Source organism: Phoxinus phoxinus (genome assembly GCF_949152265.1).
Source record: "Phoxinus phoxinus genome assembly, chromosome: 15".
Lineage (NCBI taxonomy): Eukaryota > Metazoa > Chordata > Actinopteri > Cypriniformes > Leuciscidae > Phoxinus > Phoxinus phoxinus.
This window is the reverse complement of record NC_136890.1, coordinates 7,830,632-7,856,774: the sequence shown is the minus strand read 5'-3', so window position 1 is coordinate 7,856,774 and position 26,143 is coordinate 7,830,632. Positions and strand designations below refer to the sequence as shown.

At 36.5% G+C, this 26,143-nt stretch overlaps 1 protein-coding gene across 2 annotated transcripts in view; it reads right to left on the bottom strand.

Annotated features, from left to right (window-relative positions):
* Positions 1-26,143, bottom strand: part of plch2a (phospholipase C, eta 2a) — a 173,097-nt gene that overhangs the window by 11,549 nt on the left and 135,405 nt on the right. The window contains exons 8-23 of one of the 2 annotated variants that reach the window (XM_079637356.1): positions 20,897-21,067; positions 18,469-18,562; positions 16,749-16,952; positions 16,379-16,499; positions 13,919-14,090; positions 10,871-10,978; positions 9,735-9,887; positions 8,292-8,390; positions 7,894-7,994; positions 7,693-7,778; positions 6,152-6,337; positions 5,747-5,854; positions 4,583-4,707; positions 2,968-3,052; positions 1,756-1,902; positions 1,539-1,618 (exon numbers count right to left, since the gene is read on the bottom strand). In XM_079637356.1, the coding sequence (XP_079493482.1) occupies positions 1,539-1,618; positions 1,756-1,902; positions 2,968-3,052; positions 4,583-4,707; positions 5,747-5,854; positions 6,152-6,337; positions 7,693-7,778; positions 7,894-7,994; positions 8,292-8,390; positions 9,735-9,887; positions 10,871-10,978; positions 13,919-14,090; positions 16,379-16,499; positions 16,749-16,952; positions 18,469-18,562; positions 20,897-21,067 (2,040 nt within the window). Of the gene's footprint in view, positions 1-1,538; positions 1,619-1,755; positions 1,903-2,967; positions 3,053-4,582; positions 4,708-5,746; positions 5,855-6,151; positions 6,338-7,692; positions 7,779-7,893; positions 7,995-8,291; positions 8,391-9,734; positions 9,888-10,870; positions 10,979-13,918; positions 14,091-16,378; positions 16,500-16,748; positions 16,953-18,468; positions 18,563-18,712; positions 18,735-20,896; positions 21,068-26,143 lie in introns of those variants that run through there. The other variant, XM_079637357.1, reaches the window with a different exon arrangement.

The following is a 26,143-nucleotide window of genomic DNA, read 5'->3' as shown; positions in this document are numbered from 1 at the left end:
TTATCAGTTTTGCCTGAATTTACTTTTATTATGTTTGTTTAAATAAATGTTTGCTGCATTTGGATTCTACCCCTGTTCCTCTGCCACCGTTACAAATGATCTGAGACAGGAGCAAGGGGGTAATCCATCCGCCGGAAACTGAAGCCTCCGCGGGCGCCGCCATTGTAGCAGAACTTCACCTGCTGTTAGCATTCCATTGACTCCCATTCATTTTTGCGTCACTTTGACAGCGAATAACTTTACATCTGAGGCGTCCAAAGACTCCATTTGTCCATTATTTATTTCTAAAGAAACTCGACAATGTATAAAAGGCTCCATTACCTTGTACCTTACGTTATGGCCCCGTAGAAGCCGTTTTTGTAAAAATAGGCTAACGATTGCGTCATAACTCACACGACTCTGTCGCACTGTAGAGAAATTACCGTATAGACCGGCGTAGAAGCTCGCAGGCAATCAGGGGAACGTGGAGGCATTAAGTCCGATAAAGTGAAGGGAGTAGCCCACAGAGAGTGATAAAGTTGATCCTGCTGCTAGCTCATGGACAGCTAATACTTACGCTCTCCGTCTCTGTGAGATTCGGAAGGGAATGATTCAGATTTCTCTCGGCACAGCTACTAGAAGACTGACAGCTGTCAGACACGTTGCTCACGTGTTCAAGCTCAGTTTGAGCCTGCGCAGTTCGCCTGGCGATCAGGAAGTGAGTGCTTCAAATGGGCTTCACTTTTCTCCGTTGAAGTCTATGGGGTCGCTGTGTCCATCTTATATACTGTCTATGGACAGGAGTCTGAAAAGCAGACTCACTCAAAACATGGTGCAAAACAGGAAATAACATAAAAGTCCACACAAGACCAGGGTAATACAAGACAGGAGTCTGTCTCTCTCTCTCTCTCTCTCTCTCTCTCTCTCTCTCTCTCTCTCTCTCTCTCTCTAAAACTAGCTCCTACTTACTGATATAATATATTTATTTGATTATTTTATTTTATAACGTTTGCCTATTTAATGTTTATGGTGTTTGTTTAATATTCATTGCTAGAAAGTAATATAATCACATAAATCAAGATTTTCATCTGATTTTCATCATCAATTTGGGTTACAAGTTGCAAACCACATATACAATTTATTTTAAAATAAAACAGCTCATATAATATTTATTTTTACTTTTACTGATCATTTGTTAAAAATAAACAAAATTAGTTTTAAAGAGTTTTAGGCCCTGTTTTGTATTATATATATGTTATATGAGTCTATAATATATAAAAAAATACTTTGATAAAATTAGTGTTTTAAATGAGTAGGTTAAAATGAATAGGTATAGTTGTCTACGATACCATTTAGGTATGTTAAGAACCTACTGTGACAACAAATAATTTAAACGGCATATTTACTGTAAATGTGCCTAATGACCAGAATAAATATTAGAAAGTTAGAGACTTTTTCCCCACAGTTTTCAACACATTGCAGATTAATCATGCCGGATATGGCCCTTGGCACACAACAGCACCAAAATATTTGTTCTGTTAACCACATGAGGTGCCCACCTTACTGGTGATGTCATTCACTGCAACATGAACAAAGATGGAAGCTTCCTCCATGCCTTCCAAATACACATGCCGGTAACCTGACAATCAAATATAGACAGATAATCAGGCATAAGCAGTACACTTTCATTAATGATGGACTCAATACGTGACAAAAAATATATGCCAAAGACTAATGAAAAGACTTTTCTTCTGATATGTAAAATTAAATTGGTACCTGGAATCATGCTGTTAAAGGCGATGGTCCTCTGGCCAATAAAATCTTGGCCAATCGGGTCATGATCCCAAACCAGGAAGCGTATAAGAGCAATCTCTGGCATGTGAAGAGTGAAGACGAGTGTCTCCTCCCACATAGGATTAAATCCTGAGAGAGAAAGATAGAGGATGGGGTATTAAAATTAAATAGGCTTATTTTATGCAGAAATAATGGAAAGGATGAGAGGATTGGAGGTGTCAAAATGTTCACATTCACCTACCTTTTTCACTCAAACAAAATTACCTGCTTGACATTCCCAAACCAGACAAAATAGGCCACTTAACTGAAATTGCTTTCCTCAGAGTGGCTGAATAACTTAAACTTGCAAGAGTACCGTTACACTCACATGTTATTGTCATGGACTTTTTAACACAGTTAATCAACAGATATAGGGTTCTTCTTAGACAAAAAGCTCTAACATACAAGTTGACAGATAATTTTCAATATCCTGTACCCTATAGAGTCTGAGGTCCCACATGGCTCTATTCTTGGGCCAATGTTGTTCTATTTTTTAACCTGGTGTCATTATGAAAAACAACCCAGACAAGAGTGAGCAGTTCCTCAACAATCCCTTCCAAAATGATGGCCCTTCATGACACTTTGTGTTCCATAACATAAAGAAAACCAGCCCATTTCCAAACCTCAATTGCACACAGACACCCCGAGAAGGTTATCTCTTTACGAGATTGCATCTACATATCCCTTAATAGTCTGCATTTGACAACACCCAAAATTCTGTCAAGTTCCAATTTCCAAATGATGCTATACACCACCACTAAATCAAACCTCCACTTTTCAAATAACACTTAATGACACTTCAAATCTCAGTCACTTTATTTTTTTTATCTTTAATTATCTCAGTACCGCTTTATATGCACCTGTGAATCACAGTGAATCAGAAAATAAATGCAAATGTAAATCGAATTCATGAATTATTGATTTGTTTGGTTGCCGAGTGATGTAGTTTGAGGTGAGATCTAGTACAAGTATCATGCATAAATATACTGCACCTCTTCCAAACAAACACACATACAAATGAACACTCCAAGTAATGGCCTCGCGGTTTAATGACACTTTACTGAACAATCCCCCAACAATTAAAAGTTAAATGTGCACACTGTGATGTGTGTGTGTGTATAATATAGAATCTGTCATGGGATATTGCTCTCTCACCGTTGTCATCAACCACTCTGGTTTGCTCTTTGCAGCAATCCACGGGTAGACCAATAATCTCCACTTCCACAAATGGGTCAATTATCTAAAGAAGAAGCATTTAAAAAAGATTTAAAACAACCCAAAATCAAACTATGCAACTATTATTGTTTGTTACAGTACCTGTTTAAACATCTCAAGATAATATTCCTCAAAACTTTTAGGGACACTTATTTGCTTCATACCTGTGTCATTTGCACATGCACATAAATACAGAGTTGAAGCAAACTGTAGGCTATTGCCTTGTCTTTATGGTGATTTGCTATGGACTAACGGTAAGTTCACACGGGGCGTCAGCGTCAGCGTCAACGCTTCCCATTGACTTTGAATGGGTGACGTCAAGCGTTGCCGAAAAGAATTGTGGATCCGTCGGCGGCGCTTCACTGGCGTTGCTCGCGGCAGAAGTTGAGAATTTTTCAACTTCTGCCGCGAGCAACGCCAGTAAATCGCCGCAGACGGAAGCGTCAGCCAATCAGGATCGCTCTATGCAAATACAGTAGCCAGGCGGCAGCCAATCACGTTCATCCTGTCATTCCTGTCTAATTTCATTGGCTGACGCTGCTATGACCATGGCGTCGTGCCAAACTTCAGCCACGCCTTCCGTCAAGCGTTGACGCTGACGCCCCGTGTGAACGTACCGTAATGATTGTATAATTTTTAGGGAATGATTCCATGCTGTGAGAAGGCCTGATTACATGCAGGCTAACGGACTGCATTTTCTTCCATAATAAATTAAACTAGTAATCAGAGCACATTATTCATGACTTTTTTTTTGGATATCATAGCTTATGTTTCGCAATCCTGATGGATAGAAGGCCCTGGCATTATTCCTCAGAATATTCCGTTTCACTCTTCACATTATGGAAGTTACATGCAATGTAACAAATCATAAATATCTCTATGGTGTGTATGAATTGCAGGGGTAAATCTAAGACGTAAATCAGTAACGGTCAAATCCGTAATGCTTATAATGAGTGAACTTTAAGCAATCTGATGAATGTTATGAGGCCAATTCACACTGCAACAGACACCACGTCAGTTTTATTTTCCGGATCAGTGTGTTACCTCTGTCGGTGTCTGTCGAAGCTTGTTATTGCAGATTGAACATGCTGAATCGGTCATTTGACGGGTCATGGGACGTCTGAGAAGTCACGTACTGCAATCTGTGGATTGTCCACGTTGGTCTGCGACTGTCGGTGCAGTATGAATTGGCCTTTATATTTAACTTCTTTTGTGTGCTTAAAATGTGTGCTTTAGATCTGCAGCTTATAGGTTGCATAATTCAGAATTATTCTGGATAAGCAACATGTTGTGTTGCTTGCTTGCAGTAGATGGGGTTGAGATTGTGGTTGAATTCACTATTGCGTTTGCGGGCCGATCTGAACACAGGCTCAGTGAAACACGAAACAGCATTAACCTGCAGTGAGTGACAGCTTCAGTAATAATAATAATGGGATTGGAAATGTTCTACTATTGTCATGCTGCATGCTTTCTGTAAACAACTTCAATAAGATTTGTGTTGTTCATGCTAAGAGGACCATTTGAAGTTGACTATTTAAGCACTGTCATGATTTACCTCTCCTCGGTCACCCAGCATGGAGTCTTTGGGTTTGGGTAATTGCTGGCCACTGATGACCTTAAGAACCAATTGTTTTTTCAACCGACCTGGTAAAGGATCCTCGGCCATTGGATTAAAAGATCCTGCAAGAACAGAGGATAACAGAATTCCATATTTAAAATTCCATATCTCAGAACATCAACAACTCGATTGCGAAATAGATTCCTAGTTTGGCTTGCTTTCTTAGCTTTGAATAGCTAACCTTGCACTGTAAAAAATTCTAACCTCCCCAACCTCCCCAATTTCTAGTGACTGGTCACATCAAACATTTTAAATTAGCCCAAATTAAATTCTGTTTATCGATCAAATTAAATTAACAGAATTTTACTTTGGCCAATTGAAAAATGTAGATGTGACCAGTCACCAGAAAATTTTGAGTTGGGGAGGTAAGACATTTTTTACAGTGTAACATTGACTTGATCTATGGAATGATCGACTGATCTATTGAATATTGTTCTGAGTTCATTGTTGTCCATTGTTGCCTGTATTGGACATATGTTTCTTGTTCATTTCTTTAATAAATGGCATTGTTTTGTTTCTATAACAATAAATGTAATGATAAATAAATAAATTATTTTGTGATTAATATAATAGTACAATCTGAATGGAATATTCCAGAATGGAATATACAGTCAAACCAAAATTAATTCAGACAGCTTCAACATTTCTCACATAATCACAGTTTATTCGTTATAGTTTAGAAAATGGTAATAAAATATGACAAGAACTTGATATTTCACTGGTTTTGGCCATCCTACTGTTAGACTGCCTCACAGATGAATTAGGTTGAAGAGCTGTCAGCTGTTAAATTTAAGTACACAATTATATAATACCGATTTAGGTCAACCAACTACCAAGCTATGCTTACTTTTATAATATGTCACAGTTTAGTTTATTTTTTTATCCTCACTTACATAAATTAACTATAGTGTCCTGCACCCACTAGTAAAAATGATCTCTGATGTCTGAATCATTTTTGGTTTGACTGTATAATATATAATAGGATAAATTACAATGCAGCTACACTATAGTGAAATATAACAAAATCAGGAAGATATACACATATAGACATGCACAATACAATTGACTAAAAACTATCAAACTAGGAATGCAGAAACTCACCTTCACACATGCAGGTAGGTTTCTGGATGTAACCACAGTTGCCGTTGCAATAAAACTTGGCTCTGTTGAGTTGTAGCACTCTGCCCTCTGACTGGTAGTTCAAAGCAACTGAAAAAATAAAAATACAAATAATTAAGTGACAATTACGATTATATTTACTAGCATATCTGTGGTGTAGGGCCATTCCAGCAAATAAAATAAAAATAAAAACGGTTAAAAATACCTTTTTTATTAAAAATAATTCTTGTAAATCTAGTTGTGTCTTCAAAGAATTGAACCATTTTCATATTAAATGTAAATGCTGCAATGTAATGAGCAGCAGGTTCCCAGTATGTTTCAGGCATACGGTTTATTCTCGGTCTCTCCAATAAACATAAATATTTGTTTGTGGGTGGACTGGCGTACCCAGATGGCAGCCAGCGTTCCAGAAGGGCTGTGGGTTGAAGTTGCTGGAGTCCACACGATAAGGGGAGGGGTAGATGCGGGAGAGCTGGCGCTGGTTGAATCGGACGAACTGCACTGGCTTCTGCTGCATTAACTGATGGGCCTTGGTCTCGCTCATCGACGACACCTGCCAACTGCAGCTGCTCACTGCAGAGCAAACCACATGCATGCTGACATATAAACACTGCACTACACCCATCTGAACAACTGGAGCAATGCGGAGGATGAGTGCCACTTACAAATAATGAAGTCATCAAATATCAGTAAAATACAAAATCACAAATTCAAAAATAAACAGACATATTTACCAAGGGTTTTTTCTTAATCCATTTGCCAAATGAGTTAAAAATGGCACAGCTGATCACATGAAAACAAATACACTGGAAGAAGTTGTTTTTTATAAAATAAAACAAAGATTGTTGGAGTACTTTTTACTATTTTACAAAGAGAAATAATACAACTAAAATACTTAACTTATACTTTTGCTATTTCTTTGTAATTATTTGTAAAATCTACTAGACATTTCAGAATGAAAATTGTTTCAAAGTAAACCCTACCATTTTTTTATTCAGTGTAATTTCTTTGTAGACTTGGGTAAACCCAGCCTGATCTGCCGGCGATTTGATTCCGATTGGTGATAGCCAGACTAATTTCTTTGTGTAATGAACTTTAAACTGAATTTTAATATAACCTTAAAGGATTAGTTCACTTCAGATTAAAAAAAAATCTGATATGTTCTGATATTTTTCTTCGGCCGAATTTTTTTTACGATTTTTTAGGAAAACATTTCAGTTGAAAGGTCACACGTGTTCCGGTTCAAAAATGGAGGCAAGGGCAAAACATTTTTATTTTCTCCTCCAACTTCAAAATCCTCCTACATTGTTGCTTTAACTTTTATTTATTTATTTTGTAAATGGCGTTTGACTTAGTCTTTGCACGTTCGCTTTGTAAACACAAGGTCGGTACTTCCACCTGCGTCACGCTTGACCTTTCAACGTGATTACGTAATGCATCGCAGAGCTAGTGCAAGACGAGCATTTGTGGTTAAAAAGTATTTACTTTTTTTTTGTTTTATGACCCATCGTTTTGTTAGATAAGACCCTTATTCCTCGGCTGGGATCATGTAGAGCTTTTGAAGCTGCATTGAAGCTGCAATCTGGACTTTCAAACCATTGAACCCCATTGAAGTCCACTATATGGGAAAAAAATCCTGGAATGTTTTCTTCAAATTTTTTTTTTTTTTCGACTGAAGAAAGAAAGACATGAACATCTTGGATGACATGGGGTTGAGTAGATTATCAGGACATTTTAATTCTTAAGTGAACTAATCCTATAATAAAAAAAAAATTTCTAATGGATTCCTCGATTGGTTAAGTGCTCAATGTAGTTTCACTCTAGAGCCAAAATAAAGGATTCATCAACCTTGTAATACTGAATCTCACAGGAAGTGTTCTGTGTGCAAATACTAAGAGATTTTCACATATATTTTCTGTTCATCTCACCTTGTGCCTCAAAGTCTGGTATACCGACAGATTTTGTGTATACCAGATCAGAAAGTGCCCTTGACAACTTCATGGTTTTTTTCTTCCTGTTGAAACAGATTACGGTTACAGTTGCATGAAGCATATCCACACAACATATTTAAATATTTAACCGACTATATACTGTTTAAATTCACACATCATGAAAAATTCTAATAGTACCTGCTGTGATGCACTGGTGCTTTAGACGCCCCACTCGAGCCCTCCTGGTCGGTGTCCGTATCCTCAAAACTGGAGGATTTTTTCAGTTTACTCGTCTTTTTCTACAGTGCACAGATGGAGTTGAGTTGATGCAGTGTTAATTAAGTCAACATGAACTCCATTGGAAAATAAACCTTGAATGTGTGATCAGGACTCACAAAGCATTTATTACACATCTAAATCAAGTATTCCAGAGAGCTGTATACACACTTTTTATCATTTCTATTAATCATTCATTCAGTATGAATAATTGATCTACGCAGCAGAGGATGTATTTTCCAGTGTGTGCAGTGTGTTGTTATGGATAGAAACATTGTTTTGTTGAATGTGGGTGCATTTGCTAAGTAATCTATGAGTACCTTGCGTTTGGAAAAGCTCCCCATGAAAGATTTAGACACACGCTTGTTGCCACCGACGTTGGCCTCATCTCCAGTGTCAGTACTGTCTTCTGCTTTCCCCTGAATTCAAAATATAGATGTATAGCAGTGAAGATATGGACAGGGGGGGGTGTATACACTAAATATACACTAGACATTATCATGAGAGTTAAACACTCATAGTGTGCAGTTACAGTAACAATAGATACACTTTCTGCCGCGGATGGACAACTGACTTATTCTTTGACACAATGATCACTAGGTGGCAGTAGCAACCTATTCAGACAGGACTCTTCTTGCTCTTTCCAAATGGTTAAATGTGCTGTAGACATACTCTAACACTAATAAAATAAGTTTATTTCAGTGTCCATCCTATGCAATACAAATAAGCTGAAAATAAGATATGATCATCCTCATTTACACATCAACCCATTATTCAGTATTTAGCAAATTGGCCCACCTTGATGAATGATTAACTTGGCTACTTAGCTATACTATAGGACATAGGTCATTTAGATTTAGAAGTATTAAAGGTACATTAAACAGACTGAGTGTCAGGGAGAGGGTGGACTTCAGGGTCCAAAATACATCATATTCACCAAAATACATCATATTGCCCCTTTGCCTATATCTCTGTGGGCCGTCAAGGACGGCGGTGTAGCTGTCCTGTAGTTGTCTTATTAAAATAGGCCTCAAGTAAGTCCTTAAATAACCACACTACATCTGTACTAAGGGCAGAACTAACCTAATTAGAGCACTTGCTGAACAGTTTAAATGAGTGAAAGGTAAGAGAATGGTAAAATACAGTATTATTTGTCAGAAATTATGATTATCGTGGTCATTTTTTAAAAGTTTTTAAAAATGACCAGCTGTACATATGTCATTTGGCATTTAGGTTATGGTCTCTTTTTTTGCTCTAAATAATAAGTGTATAAATTGATGATTTTTCAATTGAAAAAAAGAAAAATTAATAAACAAACTATAATGATCCAAGTGCATTAAAATAGAATAAAAAGTAGAACACAATACAACAAAATAGTTCGCACTGCAAAAAAAAAACAAACAAAAAAAACAATCCTGCTCAGTGCTTTTGTCTTGTTTTCCAGTACAAATATATAAAAACTCTTAAATAAAGATGATTTTACTTGAGAAGCAAAATTGTATTATTATGAAAAATTAAATAAAATAAAAAAATCTCTCAGTGGGTCAGAAAAAAAAACTTTTAAAAATTTTTTTTGCTTCTCGAGTAAAATGCATCTTTATTTAATAATGTTTAGATATTTGTACTTGATAACAAGACAAAAACACTGAGTAAGAACATGATTTTTTTGCAGCGTGTAAATTTATGTGTAAAAACAAACAAACATTTCCTCTCCTGGAAAAGGAGTACATGTGCGCAGTTTGGGTCAAGTACAGTGTATTAACCTTCTGCGGTGATTTGTCATGTTTTCCCGTGGGCGGCAGGGCTGCCATGGTAAAGCTGTCTGGATCTTCCCGGTCACGAATCTTCGACTCCTTCATGAGGTTATCTAATTTTTTCTTTGCAACATTTTCCGCCTGCTTCCTGTTCATAGATGTCTGTAAAGGAGTAGACACAGAGAGAACTGAATTTGAATGGATCTCATGTGACTCCTTAAAATTAGCATTGCAATAGGATCTGCAGCTTTCCACAGAGAACATCAAGGTCAAAACCATTCATCAAAATATCCAGGTCAGTTCAAGTTAAGTCCCTGACCCAATTTTACACACACACACACACACACACAGAAAAATTCATGACAAATATTCACTTACAAAAATGTCTCCTTTATTTTTACATTACGGCACTTAAAAGAGAGAGGAGCTTTCATCTAAAATGTATGAGACTTTGAGGTTTCTCTAAGAGCCTTTTGCAAGCAGTACGATTGAAATGTGCCGCTAAAATAACATGCTAGACATAGAAGGACTTGAAGAATTGAGGATTAGGGAAATTCTCATTAAACTTTCAAGAATATGTCTGGGGGATATTTTAACCCTAAATGAAACAATAATAATAAAACACATTATATTTTGCATTTAGAAAATGAAGACTAATGATATTCTTTTCATTAAATCCCTCCACCAACTGTTAGTAATAGTTCTGTAATGTGAAAAAACTCTCACTCCTATTACTGTAATATGAAAAAAATAAGTACATTTGTGAAGTCAATTATAAGAAACCGTAACTATAGTGTTTGTTTTTGTAGTATTAGTATTAAAAAAAAAAAACCCCACAGAGTTCTAGAATAAAGAAATGTTTCAACAGAGCTATGTTCATAATACTAAAATCATATATTTATTAATTATATAGTATATTCTGTATGTATGGATGATCTACAATATATGTCAAAATTTGCAGTGTATAATATAACAGCGGACTGCATGAAATTGTGTATCCCACAATGCAGTGCACTCGATTTGCCCTTCTATTTCCAGTGTGTTGAATAAACATTAGCTACTCTCTCATTGTTTGATCGGATTACTTAAAGTTAACACATTTTTTTCCACTACGTATAATTTAAAATACACCTAACATTACTTACATCTCCATTCATCAGCTTACAGTCGTCCTCCATCTCATCTGCACTGTCTTCATCAGACACGTCCCCCTCCTCTGCGTTCTCGTCTATATTTGCAGCCAGTTTTTTACCCTATTAAACATATAGAAAACATGTGAAATGTGTCCTAATTCATATTTAACACTAGTGCAGTATAAACACTTGCAGTCAGGGGAGGAGTTGAACAAAGGAGCAGATAAGTCAGACAATTTCTGCTTGCTTCCCGTAGTGACGCTTGCACTGTGTTTGCTTTCTTTATCGCAGATTTTCACTGGCGTGGCATAATTCCAGCTAACATGCACAGCTTTAAGTTAGACACTGATTAGCTGCACAAAGTCGAACACACCGATTATTTTTGCAATTCCTTTGTTGACACTAATGTTGCAGAACTATGTGGCCTTTAAGACATCATCAAGGCAAAGTAAACATACTTTATGTCTTTCTGGTGCTGATTAGGTGGTTTTAATGAGCAATCACTACCTTTCATAAACTATAATATTTTTTGGTAGCGCAGAGAGAACTGAATTTGAATGGATCTCATGTGACGGATCTGATGTGAAGGGATCTCTTAAGTGTTTGCTGCCAAAAAAGCTTTTTCTTCTTCTTCCATCTGACCATAGAACCCGTCCCGTTTGAAGTTCCAGTTTTCAAACGTTCTATGGTCAGATGAAACAAACAAAAAAAGAGAGCTTTTTGGCAGCAAATACTTAATATGGGTTATGTTAATACAGAGATAAAAAAGTATCCCATGTGTAAAATGAAATACTCTGCTGTATCTTTAATGCTGTGGGTCTAATTTTCTACCAGAGGTCCTGGACATCTTCAGATACATGGCATCAAAACCTGACAGCCTGCGCTAGAAATCTTATAACGGGCCATGTTTGGATCTTCCAACAGGACAGTGATCCAAAAACAAACATCAAAATCAAAACTGAGCTGAGCAAGCATGAGCAGCAAGCATCTGCAATGGCCATCCCAGTCCCTGACCTGAACCCTATAGAAAATGAGCGGGCTGAACTGAAGAGAAGAAGCGGCAACATGAATCTGGGAATCTGGAGAGATTCTGTATGGAGGAATGGTCTCTGATCTCTTGTCAGGTGTTCTCCAGACTCATCAGGCATTATAGGAGAAAACTCAGAGCTGTTATCTTGGGACAAGGAGGTTGCAAAAAGTATCTAATAAAAGGGGCCAAATAATTGTTCCCAACGTGTTTTGGAGAAAAACATTTATTTCATAATGTGATTTCAACCCCACTTTCAATTATTTTACTTCAATGAATGAAAGGTTAGAATTTTGCTAATTTTCGTAATAAAACATTAAAAGGATTAACAATGCAGATTTATTTTTTACAGCCATCTTTGACCATATTTACCAAGGGGGCAAATAATTCTGACCAGCACTGCAAAACATACTTTTTTAGGGGTCTCTGAGTAATTACTTATTCAAAAGAACTTAGAGAGTATGCTAATTTGGAAGCAGCCAGACACTTTACCGCCCCTTTGAGTACTGAGCTTTGTTACTGCATGAACGCATGATGCAAGTACATATAACGGGACTGCCTGCTTGCAATACTAAATGCATTTTTATCTGCATTTCTGTAGAAAATGTTTCTGGCCCAAGAGTGTTATAGAAGTAACTCCAACTTACAAGACAGTTAAAACCCAGAGGACATACCGGTTCTTACAGTGCTTTGTCAGTAAAAAGTATGATTGAAGCGCACAGAACAGCGATGTACTGACTACAGAGATGCAGCACTGACATTGACAGGGACATTAACAGAAAGAGGCCAGTGATAGATAGACAGAAATGGGTAAATCAATAGAGGGTCAAACGATGTCTGTAATTAGTTTTAGTGAGTGCTGTTGGTTGCTGCTTTTATTGGCTTTGACGTTGCATTGACACACTGTAAAATCCATTTAACTCTCTACCCAATTTGATGAGTTTTTGATTTTCATCATCAGGGATTAAATTCAAAGTATTGTAACTTTTGCACTACTTTGTTTTTACGTAAAATGAAACAAAATAACAATTAAACTTAAAGGGATAAATGGAAATTATGTCATCATTTATTCACCCTTATGTTGTTCCAAACCTACGTATATGAATTTCTTCCTTCTGCAGAACACAAAAAATATTTTAAAGAATGTTAATAACCAAAGAGTTTTGGTTCCCATTGACTTCCATTGATTTTTTTTGTCTAAAAAAATACAAAAATACAAAAGGAAGACAATAGGAACATTTTTCAAAACATCTTTTTTTGTGTTCCTCAGAAAAAAGAAAGTCATACAAGTTTGAAACGAAATGAGGGGGGTGACAGAATTTTCATTTTTGGGTTGAAAACATGTATTTATTATAGCCTTGTTCAAAATAACAAAATTCCAGTCAAATTCAACGATTGAGCTGCGATGAGAGTGCATTATAACACACAGTCTGTTTTCTGGGCTCCCAGTAGCCACGTGCTCCATGATTCACAGCCTGTGCCGAGCAATTTGTCAATACGACCGGCTGGCCCAGTTTACAGTTCAGGATTCACTTTCTAGTGGGAACGTCAGTCTGCCTTCCAATTATAGCGCCAACTCGCTTGCCGAGCTGCTCTATCTACAGCCCAATTTTCAAACCTCAGACTTTATTAAAAGCACAGGAGAGGGCTGGACTTCAGCAAATAGATTTGATATCTTTAAGACTCTACGGTTTTGCTGCTCTAAAAGTTATTCTGATAGAAAACGACCAACAACAGCAGACATTTCTCTTATTCTTTGGTAAAAGATTACACGTAATACAATTTTCAGAGAAAAATAAGTAACATGTTAAGCACCAAAACTATAAAATAAAATAGTAAAACAAATTTACCATGCACTTTTTTAATTTGCATAAAAATAAATGGAAAGCATATTTTTACATATTCTATTCTAGTAGCTTAATTCATGTTGTTAAGTATAATTTGTTTTACATCATGCTTGTTTTACATCATGAGTGCAAAAATGACCATAAATTGACCAATACAAATGAACATTTGTAAAAAACACCAGTTACCTTGATGAGTATTTTGCCTTTTAGGTCTTCAGGTGAAGGCAGGAGTCCAGATGGGTCTGTGGGGATGGAGGATACGTCCAGTTTATCACCAAACACTTCAGTCAGATACAGAGCCATCTTCTTCTGCTGAGGGACACTGCAGTGATTCTCAATGGACAGAATCACTGGATACCTGAGGAAATATAGTCCAAAACATGCATTTACAGATCTATGATAATAGTGATGCTAATAAAAAGACTTAAAATGTCATTCAGCTCTGAGACCGAAGGCTTAAAGGTGCAGTGAGAGTTTTCTGAGAAACGCTGTTGAAAGTGGATTGGCCCGAGCACCAAAACACACTTAGCCAATCAGCAGAAAGGGGCGTGTCCACTCATGAGGGAGGAGGAGAGAGAGAGTGAGCAAGAGGGAGATTTGAACAAAAAGACAGAAGAGCTTTAGGAGACGCGTTCAAATTAGAAAACCTTCCCAGCGCTTGAGAGACCTAAGTGGGAAGCCCTGAAAATGGACGCTGAGGTTGCGTTGATTCTGCTACTGTACATACACGAGTAACACTCGGTTTTGCTGTTTCACAGAACCAAGATATGCTGTTGCTGTAATGTTAGCTATAGTAACAGGACAGTATTGTTTGTCGTGTTTGTCTTGAACTCTTGTGTCAATCTACTGTTAATTTTTTCTTCTTCCTTGTCGTTCTTTGGTCATCTTCACTTTATTTAAGCATTATTTTGCCTCGCTTCAGCTATGATAATGAGACATCCACTCTTGCATTGTGTGTTCGTGCAGTTTAGGAGCGGAGCAATGAAGGGAGGGGTGTGTGTGTTTGGGTTGATTTAAAATATCAACAGTGTTTCTCAGAAATCGCGTAATGTACCTTTAAAACACCAGCTTACAATTATCTTTATGGCTTAATACAAAAAATAAAACAGCTCATTTAATATTTAGTTGTATCCTTATCTGAGGTGGAAAAACACACTTCTGATGGTTAAGCAATCATTATTTTCAGTGATTTCAAGTCTTATTTTTTACTTTCTTTGTAGAAAACACTATTTTTGGTACAAGAAACCTAGATTTGATACAAAATAGATACCTAGATACTGCTAACTGACAGATCTTTACTGCTGTAAATGTGTACTTTTAATGCCATTGCAATTTATAAACAAACATGCTAATATGGCAAGCCAAATAGACACATAACGGATGCATATCACATCTGACATATGAGTGACACATCGTCAAAAAATAGCTTTTTGTTTACTGCGACCGGCAAGAACCCTTAACAGTGTGCGGCTTCATTGCATTATGACCTTTAGCAACAACAACACCTGAAACTCATAGCGATGGAGGAAGTCATGTAGAAACAAGCTGTCAGTGTGAAATGTTCATGTGGACACACACGTTCACACATTCCCTAGACCCTCTGCTCAACAGTGCTGTTGTCAGGCTCAGAGAATGGGATATTACAAAAACAACGTGACTGTGGGCTAGCATTGATTGTCCTTCACTGCCAGCTGTCAGGCACATAAACCTTCAGGACTGAAACTTCAGAGTAATAGTTGACGTCTCTCATATATACCCTGGAAAAGCAAAATATATTTATGTGTGTGTGTGTGTGTGTGTGTGTGTGTGTGTGTGTAGACACATAATTTAAGCATACATCTATATACATCTATATATTAAGCATACGTTTATTATATATGGCAAGATAATAAATTGATTAAAGTGTTTTAGCGGCTCTCATTATTGTAATTTGTTCACAGATACAGAAATTGTAAAAAAAAAAAAATTGTATATGTATTTAATTGTACAACTAAAAGGATAAGAAAAAGCCATCAACGTGACCGGTTTGAGGAAATCAACTTGAAATCCATAACTTTTTGTCGGCGTGGTCTGAAGTTGATCTGATTCGATTTTCATGAAATTCTCTGGTAGTTTGAAAAAGTAGCTTTTTCATAAAATTCAAAATGACGGAATAATTTTCATGATGGAAAATTATATCATAGGTCTTGACCCAAAGAATCAGAGGAAACATTTTTGTTTCTATTTTAGCCCTTACATTTCAAAAGTTATTAGCACAAACATTAGTGAAAATTTGGACAGTTGGTGGCGCTTGAGGGTTTGAGTTAGAGACTCCCAATTTGCTATGGTAACTGATCAGACTGTCCTCTATCTGTGTGCCAAATTTCATAACTTTTCCACAAGCGGTTCTGTGGGCTGCCGTAGCTTAGATTTTCATGGCGGAAGACGCAGCGTCGCTGCTTGGCCCGTAACCATAATAATTTTGCATTTTCTCACAAAAAGACAGACTCAAAATAATTATACATACATTTGTTTTGCTCTTCTCAGCTTAAAAAAAGTCAAAGTCTGGCTTGTTGTTAGTTGTTTATATCTGTCGACCACTACCTAAATATTATTTAGTAAATAGTTATTAAATAGTTAATATCCAATATATCCGATGTCTCTTACTGGGTTTTGATGAATGCATATTTGTTGATGGTCTCAATAACATCTTTAAAAAGGATTTTGGAAGTCAGGGTGTAGCCATGATGTACGATTGGTTCTCCATCCTGCCCATCCCAGCAATCCACTAAAGGATGATAATAAAACAAAGTTTAAATGGATTAAATGGATTAATTTAAAATGACAATTAAATAAATGTACCAGTAAATGTAATTGATACTTTTTCCTTTGTATTTCTCAAGAAAACTAAAGCATATTTTACAAATCACACATAGAGCTTTGATTCTCATGAATAGTTATGATCACAAACTGTGGAAATTCATTCACTTTAGGAAGATGCGCTTAAAAGCACTATAGAAAATCAGGCCAGTCTTACCTTCCACACATCTGCAGCCGGCCTGAAGCACCCAGGCGTACATATCCACCCGAGACTGGGACATGAGCTGGTCGCCCATCAGGTAGGTGTTGTGGGAGGAAGCAATGAAGTAGTTACTGAGTGGCTGCGTCATGTCCTGGTTTACCTCGTAATGCTCAGGGTTGAAGATGTCCCCAGCAGGACTGCGCATGTAATTTGTAAAACCTGTGGTGTACAGTTAGAAGAGATTGTGAATTCCTGTCTACATTAGTTGATGCAGTACAAAGAAAATTAAAACTAAAGAATCTACCAATGTAAAAACATCATTTTGTTATAACCTGTTCATTTATGTCAAGCTTCAACTTGATTTTCATCACCAGCAATTCAATTCAAAGTAGTTAATACAAATAAATTAACTTATCAATGAACAATGGGACTGCAAATAAAGTTTTCAGTGACTCAAAAAGTTTTCAGTGTCGATTGATAAAAAATTGATAAAAAATTGGTAAAAAAAACTACTACAACAAATCAATTAATACCTGATTTTAATCAATTTACACAAGGTTTGGGTTAAAGGGATAGTTCACCCAAAAATGAAAATTCTGTCATCAATTACTCACCCTCATGTCATTCCAAACCCGTAAGACTTTCATTCATCTTCGGAACACAAATTCAAATATTTTTATGGAAATCTGAGCAATTTATTTCCCTCCATTGACAGTCCACGCAACTAATTTGTTGCTTCAAAAAGTAATTGATAAGCGAGTAATTGATGACAGAATTTTTTTATTTTCCAGTGAACTAACCCTTTAAAGGTCCAAGGAAACCATTATAGGAATCTAATTAGCTCTACTGGAAGGGTTAGATAAGTTGACATGTACTTGCAATGTTACTTATAGTCAGTAGAATGTCTGTTGGGGGAGCATTACAATAAAGTGTTAACAGATATTAAGCAGACAGTCTAATAATACTCTAATGAGGGTTAGTTGACAGGTACAACGTTACTTATAGTCAACAGAATGTTCAAAGGGAACCTTCAAAATAAAGTGTTACCCAATTTATTATTTGTATCTGTTTATCTCTCCTAAAGTATTTTAGCAACATCCAGTTTATACCTGACACATAACTGAAAACTAATTTAAAGGTGCAAACACATTAGCTACAATTCGCGGTGGAAAAGGTCCATTGTCCACTGTCAATAGTGTAGTGATGCATCAAGCACCGCTCACAGAAGTCACTTTCAAACCAAGCGGTTTTCTGTTGGTAAACATGCCGAGTTCACATGACCAACTGAAATCTGATGTGAAATGGGAAACTTTTTACATTTCCAGGTTTCTCAGAAGCAGAAGTCATCATAGTTGGATACACTTCTATAGTAGTAAACGGAAACTACAATAAACATATTTTTTGAGTTCTTAGACTTTCCAAAAGAGAACAAAAAAATTATGAATGTCCAATTTGCCATCACTCCCTCAGCCGTTGTATTAGAAATTCTCTAGAGCAGCGTAAACCAGTTTATCTGTAGTTTAATGCCCAAGTAATAAAACACAAGATATATGTGCCATAAATGTACATTCATATTTAAAAAAATATAATATAAACAACTAAAAGTAAAGGTGTCATTACAGGTTGTAAAAATGGTCCATTATGTGGATTCCCATTGAAAAGAATGTGTCTCGTAATAAAAAAATAAAAAAAGTAACATTTGAGCAACTAAATTTTAGAAAAAAAACATCCGTACCGTCAATCCCCAGGACACCCAGTGTCTGGTTTTCAGAACAAGGCTCAAACTTGGACACAATTTCGAGGCAGTGCTCTTTTGATACACTGGTCATCTGAAACACAAACAGTAAAGAAAGATTAACAAGTGAATGATTAAACACTTACAATTGTGAAAAGCATGCATTTAATACAGGTACAGCCAATTTTTATTCATATGACGAATGAAATGTGTGATAAATAACACCACAGGGAGCCATCCTCACACAACTAGCCCATGTCCGCTCTGGAGTCGATTGTGACGCCTGACAGCTGGCGTTTAAATGGACAGATTAGTCAATGAGATTCCCATCCACGCCAATCAGTGTTAGATATTTCCTCCAGCTAATGCAGTGGAGGATGGTGGGATACTGCCAGCTGTGGACACGGAACCGTGGTCGTTGTTGATGATCAGCTGCTAGTGGAACTTAAAGGGATTGGTCTACTTTATTCACAGCTCTATTTTGCTCAGTCCATTAACGACGCTGTTTAATAAGAGACACTTTTTTTTCTTCTCTCTGCTGGTAACTACTTGAGACAAATGAGAGTGGAGTGTTATCATGAAGAAAAGGTCACTCTGAGTGATACCATTTGCTTGAAATGCTAATTTCCTCATTCTGTATAGTTCATGGTGTATGTTTAATTTCAATTTGACTGCATGCTAGTACTTTATACTGCTGTACATGAATGCTTTTAAACTTTTAATGAGATTTTAATGACCGCCTTAAACATCAGCGTTCTGTCAACCACTTACTTGAAACACCACTCGAATCAAACATCACGTGGATTTTTGATTTGCTAGTTGTAGTAATATGAAAATGTACCACTAGAGTTGATTTTACAAATGAGGTTCCATAGGTTAATGCACATTTGAATATAATTAAATATCATTCATAGTTGTTAACATATCCATTCACTTGAGATGAATGTAATATTCTAATTAAATCACAAATCGGTTATGACATCAATTTTATGTTATGACGTGAACATTCAATCATTTCCTGAATGTTTCTATAAACAATTTATGAAATGGGAAAATGTTAATAGTTGAGTCATTACACTTCCATCATCTCTTTATCTGTCACCATTCTGAGGTGCGTTTCCCAAAAGCATCGTTAGCCAGCTATGTTCGCAAGTTCCGTCGTTATCAGCATAGTTCAACCAGTCGGTGTTTCCCGAAACCATCGTTCTAACAAACATTCGCAAACAGCAACGCAAAGTTGTATGGTTGGAACGACAGCTCTCGACCTGTGGTTAGAAGCAGAGTTTCTTGTTTGCATGAAATGTGGACTCAATAAATCCTTATCTTGAGCAAAATAAGCAAGCTGACAATCTGTAAAATCAGTATCTTTTATTTAGAATACATATAAATGTAATTTATGTCTATATTTTGTCAAGAAATTTAAAGCACCGTTTTTGAAGAGTGCGTGTGGGAACGTGCTCTAGTACGTAAGAACGAGCCTATGATTGAATCTGGAAATAAAGCAAAATAACTGAGAAAAATGAGAAATAGTCCTCAGATGTCAGATTTATAGCAAAACATCTAGCATTAATTCGATCTCAAACATATTCATTAAAAGTAGTTAGTATCCACCACCTGTTTGACATCATTAACCAACGTGGTTGAACTACCAATTTGCGACAATAAGGTTTGTTATGTTAATACGAGTTATGTTGTTGTACGGGAAACGCACCCCAGTTCAGTTTAGTATTTACCTAACATCATATTATTACCTTTACAACTTCAATTTAAAAGGAGAAATGGTGATCATTTTTTTAAAAGTTCAAATATACCAAGTAGACTCTCAATGTCACGCATAATGCACGGTTGGTAACACGGCGCTTTCTTCATTAACCTTAATCAGTGTTTTATATTATTAGAATTTTAATTTTATAATCAATTGATTTATCATTTGACAGCATGTAGATCCCCTTCATTTGCAGACGGTCCATACTTACTCAAATTTAAATATTTATGTTTAAACAAGGTCACTCATTTATGAAATTCACAGAATTTCATAACCACTGGAAATTTGCATTTTTTCATTTTCGGTGTGAATAACCTGTTAATGTACTGTTAATGTGTTAAGTAGTGTTTCAGGCCACTAATAAAAATTCAAATAAATCTTAAGCCGCCCCCCTTAGCAAAGCTTAATTGACTTCTGTGGTGTTCTTTAAGACCATAAAAGAGACGGATTTGAGGGTGTGTGAGGACAGTCTTTCCAAAATGTTGAGAAAAAGCCTATTAACGGTCACATTAGCATGGAAAGGTCGCATTGTATTTTCATTGAGCTTATCAAATTATGTGCCTGAGTTAAAAAGACATGAAAACAACATGCATGACAGATGCTTCACAGTACCGGCTGCATTTTTATCTTACTAGTGGATTTTACCTGCCAACCACGCCTCACCTTTTGTTCAGTCTCAAGGAAGCGTTTGAGGTCATCTGTATCCAGGTGGTCTTTATGGTTGCTGTAGGTGAGCATCAGCAGGTAGAGATCGCGCCGCGTTGACATCATCTTATAGAAAGAGCAGAACTCCTCAAATCCCAAAGTGCCTTGGTTGTCATCAGTGTCTGCCTCCTAAAACCAGAGATGGAGAAATTTGGATGTGAAAGAACATCAAGGTGAATCAAACCGTTTGAATCAAAAGAAGAAGTTTAAAAGATTTAAAAAACTTTTAAATGAAGTTTAAAAGAATGTTCACGCTGCTCTTTTCCATACAAAAAGCATATAGTGTCCAGGGGTTGTCAAGTTCAGAAAACAAGGAAAACTACCATGAAGGAACCATAAAAGTAGCCTATATGACTCATGCGTGGTATTCCAAATCTTTTGAAGTCATACGCTATGATGCTTTTTGTGGGCGAAACAGATTATAACTTACCTTGCATTACATCAATTGAAATATTAAGATTCCACTTCTCATGTTAAAGGGGTGGTTGAGTATGATTTCACTTTTCTAACTTTAGTTAGTGTGTAATGTTGCTGTTTGAGCATAAACAACATCTGTAAAGTTACGACGCTCAAAGTTCAAAGCAAAGGAAGATATTTGCTTTTAAAGAAAAGCACTACAACAAACGGCTGGTAGGGACTACACGACATTCCTCCGGGATTAGTGACATCGCCAACCCTAAAATTTACATAAACCCCGCCCCCAGGAACACGCAGTCCATGTTGAGAAGAGGAAAAGTTGTTGTATAAGAGTACATTTGTGAGTCAGCTCAACCTTTAGCATCCATCTTTTCACATACAATAGAAAGTCACTCTGTGTGCATCTCACAACAGTTCCTATACGTGCGATTTATAGATTATCATGACAGAATATTCTAATTGAAGATAGTTAACTCCACATCAGCAACATAAATTCATCAACTAACCATTCGGAGACGTCCTGTTGCATTCTACATGCTGTCACTTCTTCTTGAGTCTCTCCATCTTTGTCTGACTCCGTTTTAACATTAAAGGAAGAACAGTTTCTGTCATTTTAGTGTGTCAGCGTGAGGTAATCGCAGCTGCTAACACACAGGAGCTCTTGAAACCCCGCCCTCTGCAGCAGCTCATTTGCTTTTAAAGGGCCAGGCACACAACAGTGTGTTTTTGCAAACCCTCAAAAAGTGACAACTTTAACATGCTATATAAAAATATCTGTGGGGTATTTTCTGCTAAAACTTCACACACACACACTCTGGGGACATCAGATATTTATTTTACATCTTGTGAAAATGGAATTTTACCACTCCTTTAATGATGCCAAACAGCAAGGTTCTTGCGTGCCTCGTAACTGTGGGGAAGGGGAATATTTTCAGTAAATAACGACTAAAATTATTTTTGTTTCTCACATAAAGCTATTGCACCGCTTCAGAAGACTTGGAATGTAGTGTACAGGTTGTAATTTTTGTAGTTTGACCGTGAGCATATCGATTTACTTTCATTAAATGGAAAAGAGCGATGTGAACATTTAGCCAATCAACTTTTGTGTTCCACAAATAAAGAGTCACATTAGGTAAATAATGGGGAAAAAATATTTTTTGGGATTAACTACTCATTTAAACCCTGGTTGCTCCAGGGGATTGTACGGGTAATAACTGTTCTGTTTTTTATAATAAGTGTACAATTCTTTTTGGATTACTTTTTAGATACTGTTAATTTTGTTATACCAATTCATATGGCATATTCTCCTGAATTTTTTATGAAACATTTTAGAGTTAGCCTCCTCATATCCGAAACAGATTATGGTCAGGCTCTCATATTTTTGTAAAGAAATTTCATGCAAATAAACTGTTCATCACTTTCTACATCCAGAGATCCTCTTACAGAAAATATGCCTCTAATCCAAAGGTTTATGAACTGTAACCATTTTAGTTTGTGTGCCATTTCTTGAGTGAAAATTCAGTTGTGGGTATTTGCTTCTTAAAGCATGACTTCAGTCACTGATCATTGGCTATGATGGAGGATAAACCAGCAGCTCTTCAATCAACTGGAGAAATGGATCATTCAATAACAGCAACCCACTATCACAATTAAACCCCTGCCTTGCTGAGAAGTCAAACCCATAAAAAACAACAGCGACTCCACATCTCTCCTACAGCTCTCAGCCCATAAGAGCCCAGAACTGTTTTCTCAGCTCACTGAATCCCAGGCTCAGACGCCAGCGCTGATCCGGAGAGCTGCTGAGTCAAACACACACACAAAGGCTTGCGGTGAGCCGAGGCGTGGAGGATGTAATAAACCCTGAGCTAAGCGCCCGAGAATTGGTGCTTTACGGTGAGAAGCGTGAAAACAGGTCACAAACACTGAAGATGCCGAGAAGAGCCGCATTCACACTGCTCCCTCCGAGGAGATGGCATCACTTCCTCGGAGACCAGGACAGGAGGAGGTATCTAAATTATGGACCTTACAAATAAATGCATTACATAATTAACAATTTTATTTATTATTATTATTTTTTATCCAATAAATATACTTAATATACTTTTTTTTTTTTTTCAGGTTATTGTCATACGGTTGTTAATGTATTCGGAGTGATTGCTAGGTTATTTACTGTCAAAAAGCCCACCCATGTCTATGATAATCTGTTCTCTAGATGTAAAAACATTTTTTTATTGGCCAGTCCAATTGTTTGAAAAAAAAGATTATTAAGTTATAATTTACATCAATAGAACAAACGGTGCAGGTTAAATGTCGAAGTCAAATTGTGAAATATTATTACAATTTAAAATAACTTTCTTCTATTTTAATATATTTTAAAATGTAATTTGTTCCTGTAGTGGTAAAGCTGAATCTTCAGTGTCACTTGATTAATATGCTAATGTAGTGCTCAAGCAATTATTTTATTTTATTTAAATTATTATTAGTAGAAATTATCACATTTAAAAACGGTCATACTGCTTAATATATAAAAAACGTGATACACTGTCCTTTCAGGATTCTTTGATGAATAGAAAGTTAAAAAGCACAGCATTTATTTGAAATTGATTTTTTTAATAATATTGTACTTTTTTTTGTATTGCCACATTTGATCAATTTAATGTATCCTTGCTGAATATAAGTATTATATTCTTTAAAAAAAAAAATCTTAATAACTTTTTACTTTTGAACGTTATATAGTGCATTTAAAAAAACAACAACATTATTCTCTATTATAAATTCTTTCAAACATATTTGATTTCAGTTTTATAAACAATTACTAAACAAACACAAGATTCCAGCACACAGTGTGCCGAGAATCACACAGGTTGTTTATGAGGTTAAGCCAGAGAAATCAGGGCCAAAGACTTAAGGTGACATCACTCTCTGTTGTTGGATAGCAGGGCCAGATTGCCCCCCTGTGGTTTACTGTGTCTTACACTAAAGGCCATCTGTGTCCATTTACAGCAGATGGGGTGGATGCTGATGAAGTGTGAAGCTTAGTGACCAGCAAACAGCTGAGGTGAGGTCTCGATCACATACTCGCACACAATAATCCAGACGGCCTGGAAAAATGATTTGGAGCATAGTGGGAACCATACACACCATAAAGAAGGCCATGGTGTGGTCCAGAAAAAAAAAGGAATGTCGATATGTCAAACACTGTTTATTATGCATTTTGCAAAAAAATTCAGTGCTGACCAATTATCTGTATTTTTAGAATAATAGTTAGAATAATTCAAGATATATGGGACCAATGATAATACAGGACTGTTTAATGTGTATAGATTCAAAATATGGTAAGTGATTTTTCAAAATACCAAGCTCTAACTACTGCAATTTCTTCCTAGGAGGATTTTGAGTTTCCTAGGTTGAGGAAAATACCAACTTGTACACTTAATACCAACTAGTACTAAGTAATACAGTGCCAACACACCACACTGCTTTCAGGGTTATATTAATCTAATATTTATGGTGTCTTCTGACGGATCTAGTAAAGATTTTGGATCCAATATTCCTAACATTTTGGAACAATCCAAAATGGCGTAGCTGGCAACTCCTAACATTTTTGGCATCTTCTGATGGGATATGGTGAAAAGATTGAATCCAATATTTCTGACATTTCTGAGTCAGCTTTATTAAGAGTGATACTCTTAGATTTAAGTGCTCCTTTTGATACGGTGGACCACTAAATTATTATCTTATGACTTGAACAATGTGTGGGTATCGAAAGGTTGCACTCTAAATTGGTTTAAGTCCTATCTGAATGCTAGAACATTTTCTGTTTGTCTTGACGGGTTCTCTCTTTCTGTTTTGGATTATGGAGTCCCTCAGGGCTCCATTCTGGCCCCTGCTCTGTTCTCTTTGTATATGCTTCCTTTGGGGACTATTCTTTCTAAACAAGGGGTGTCATTTCACTTTTATGCTGATGAGATGACACCCACAATGATTTGCCCCTAAAGAAAAACTCTGCTAGATCATTAAAGGTCATCTCGACAAAGATTGCTGATGGTTCCAAGATCTAGACTTAAGACGAGGGGTGACCGTGCTTTTTCTATTGTTGGTCAAAAAATTTGGAATGGTCTTCCTCTATCACTAAGACTAGTATCCACAGAGTCTGATTTAAATCTAAGTTAAAAACCTTGAATTTTCAGATTGGTGTTTTTGATGTAAACTCCCTTTATAATTATTTTATGGTCTTTCTTGTTTAAAAAAAAAAGATATTTATCCTGTTGTACAGCACAATGGCCAGCTACTGTTGCTTTTATTGTGCTATATAAATAAAAGTTGATTTGATTTGATTCCTGGCATTTCAGAACATCCCAGCATGGCATAGCTGGAAGGATCTAACATTTTTGGCACCTTCAGACGGGATCTGGTGAAGAGATTGGATCCAATATTTATTGCGTTTTGGAAAAATCCAATGTGGCGTAGCTGGCAGCATCTAACATTTTTGCCATCTTCTGATGGGATCTGGAGAAGAGATTGGATCCAATATCCCTGGTGGTTTGGCATAGTTTTGCCAACATTTTTGGCATAGTTGGTAGCATAACCAGCAGGATCTAATAGTTTTGGTGAACGGTGCCTGTTAGGATCCTAACAATCTAAAAAATAGTCTGTGGTTGGTCACTTTACATGTCAGTCAGACTAAGAATGCGACTTCATGTCTAAGTGGGTGTTTTTGACCAGAATAAGCTACAATGTGACTAATCTTTATGTAAAAAGTATAACAAAAACCATAAAATACATTGA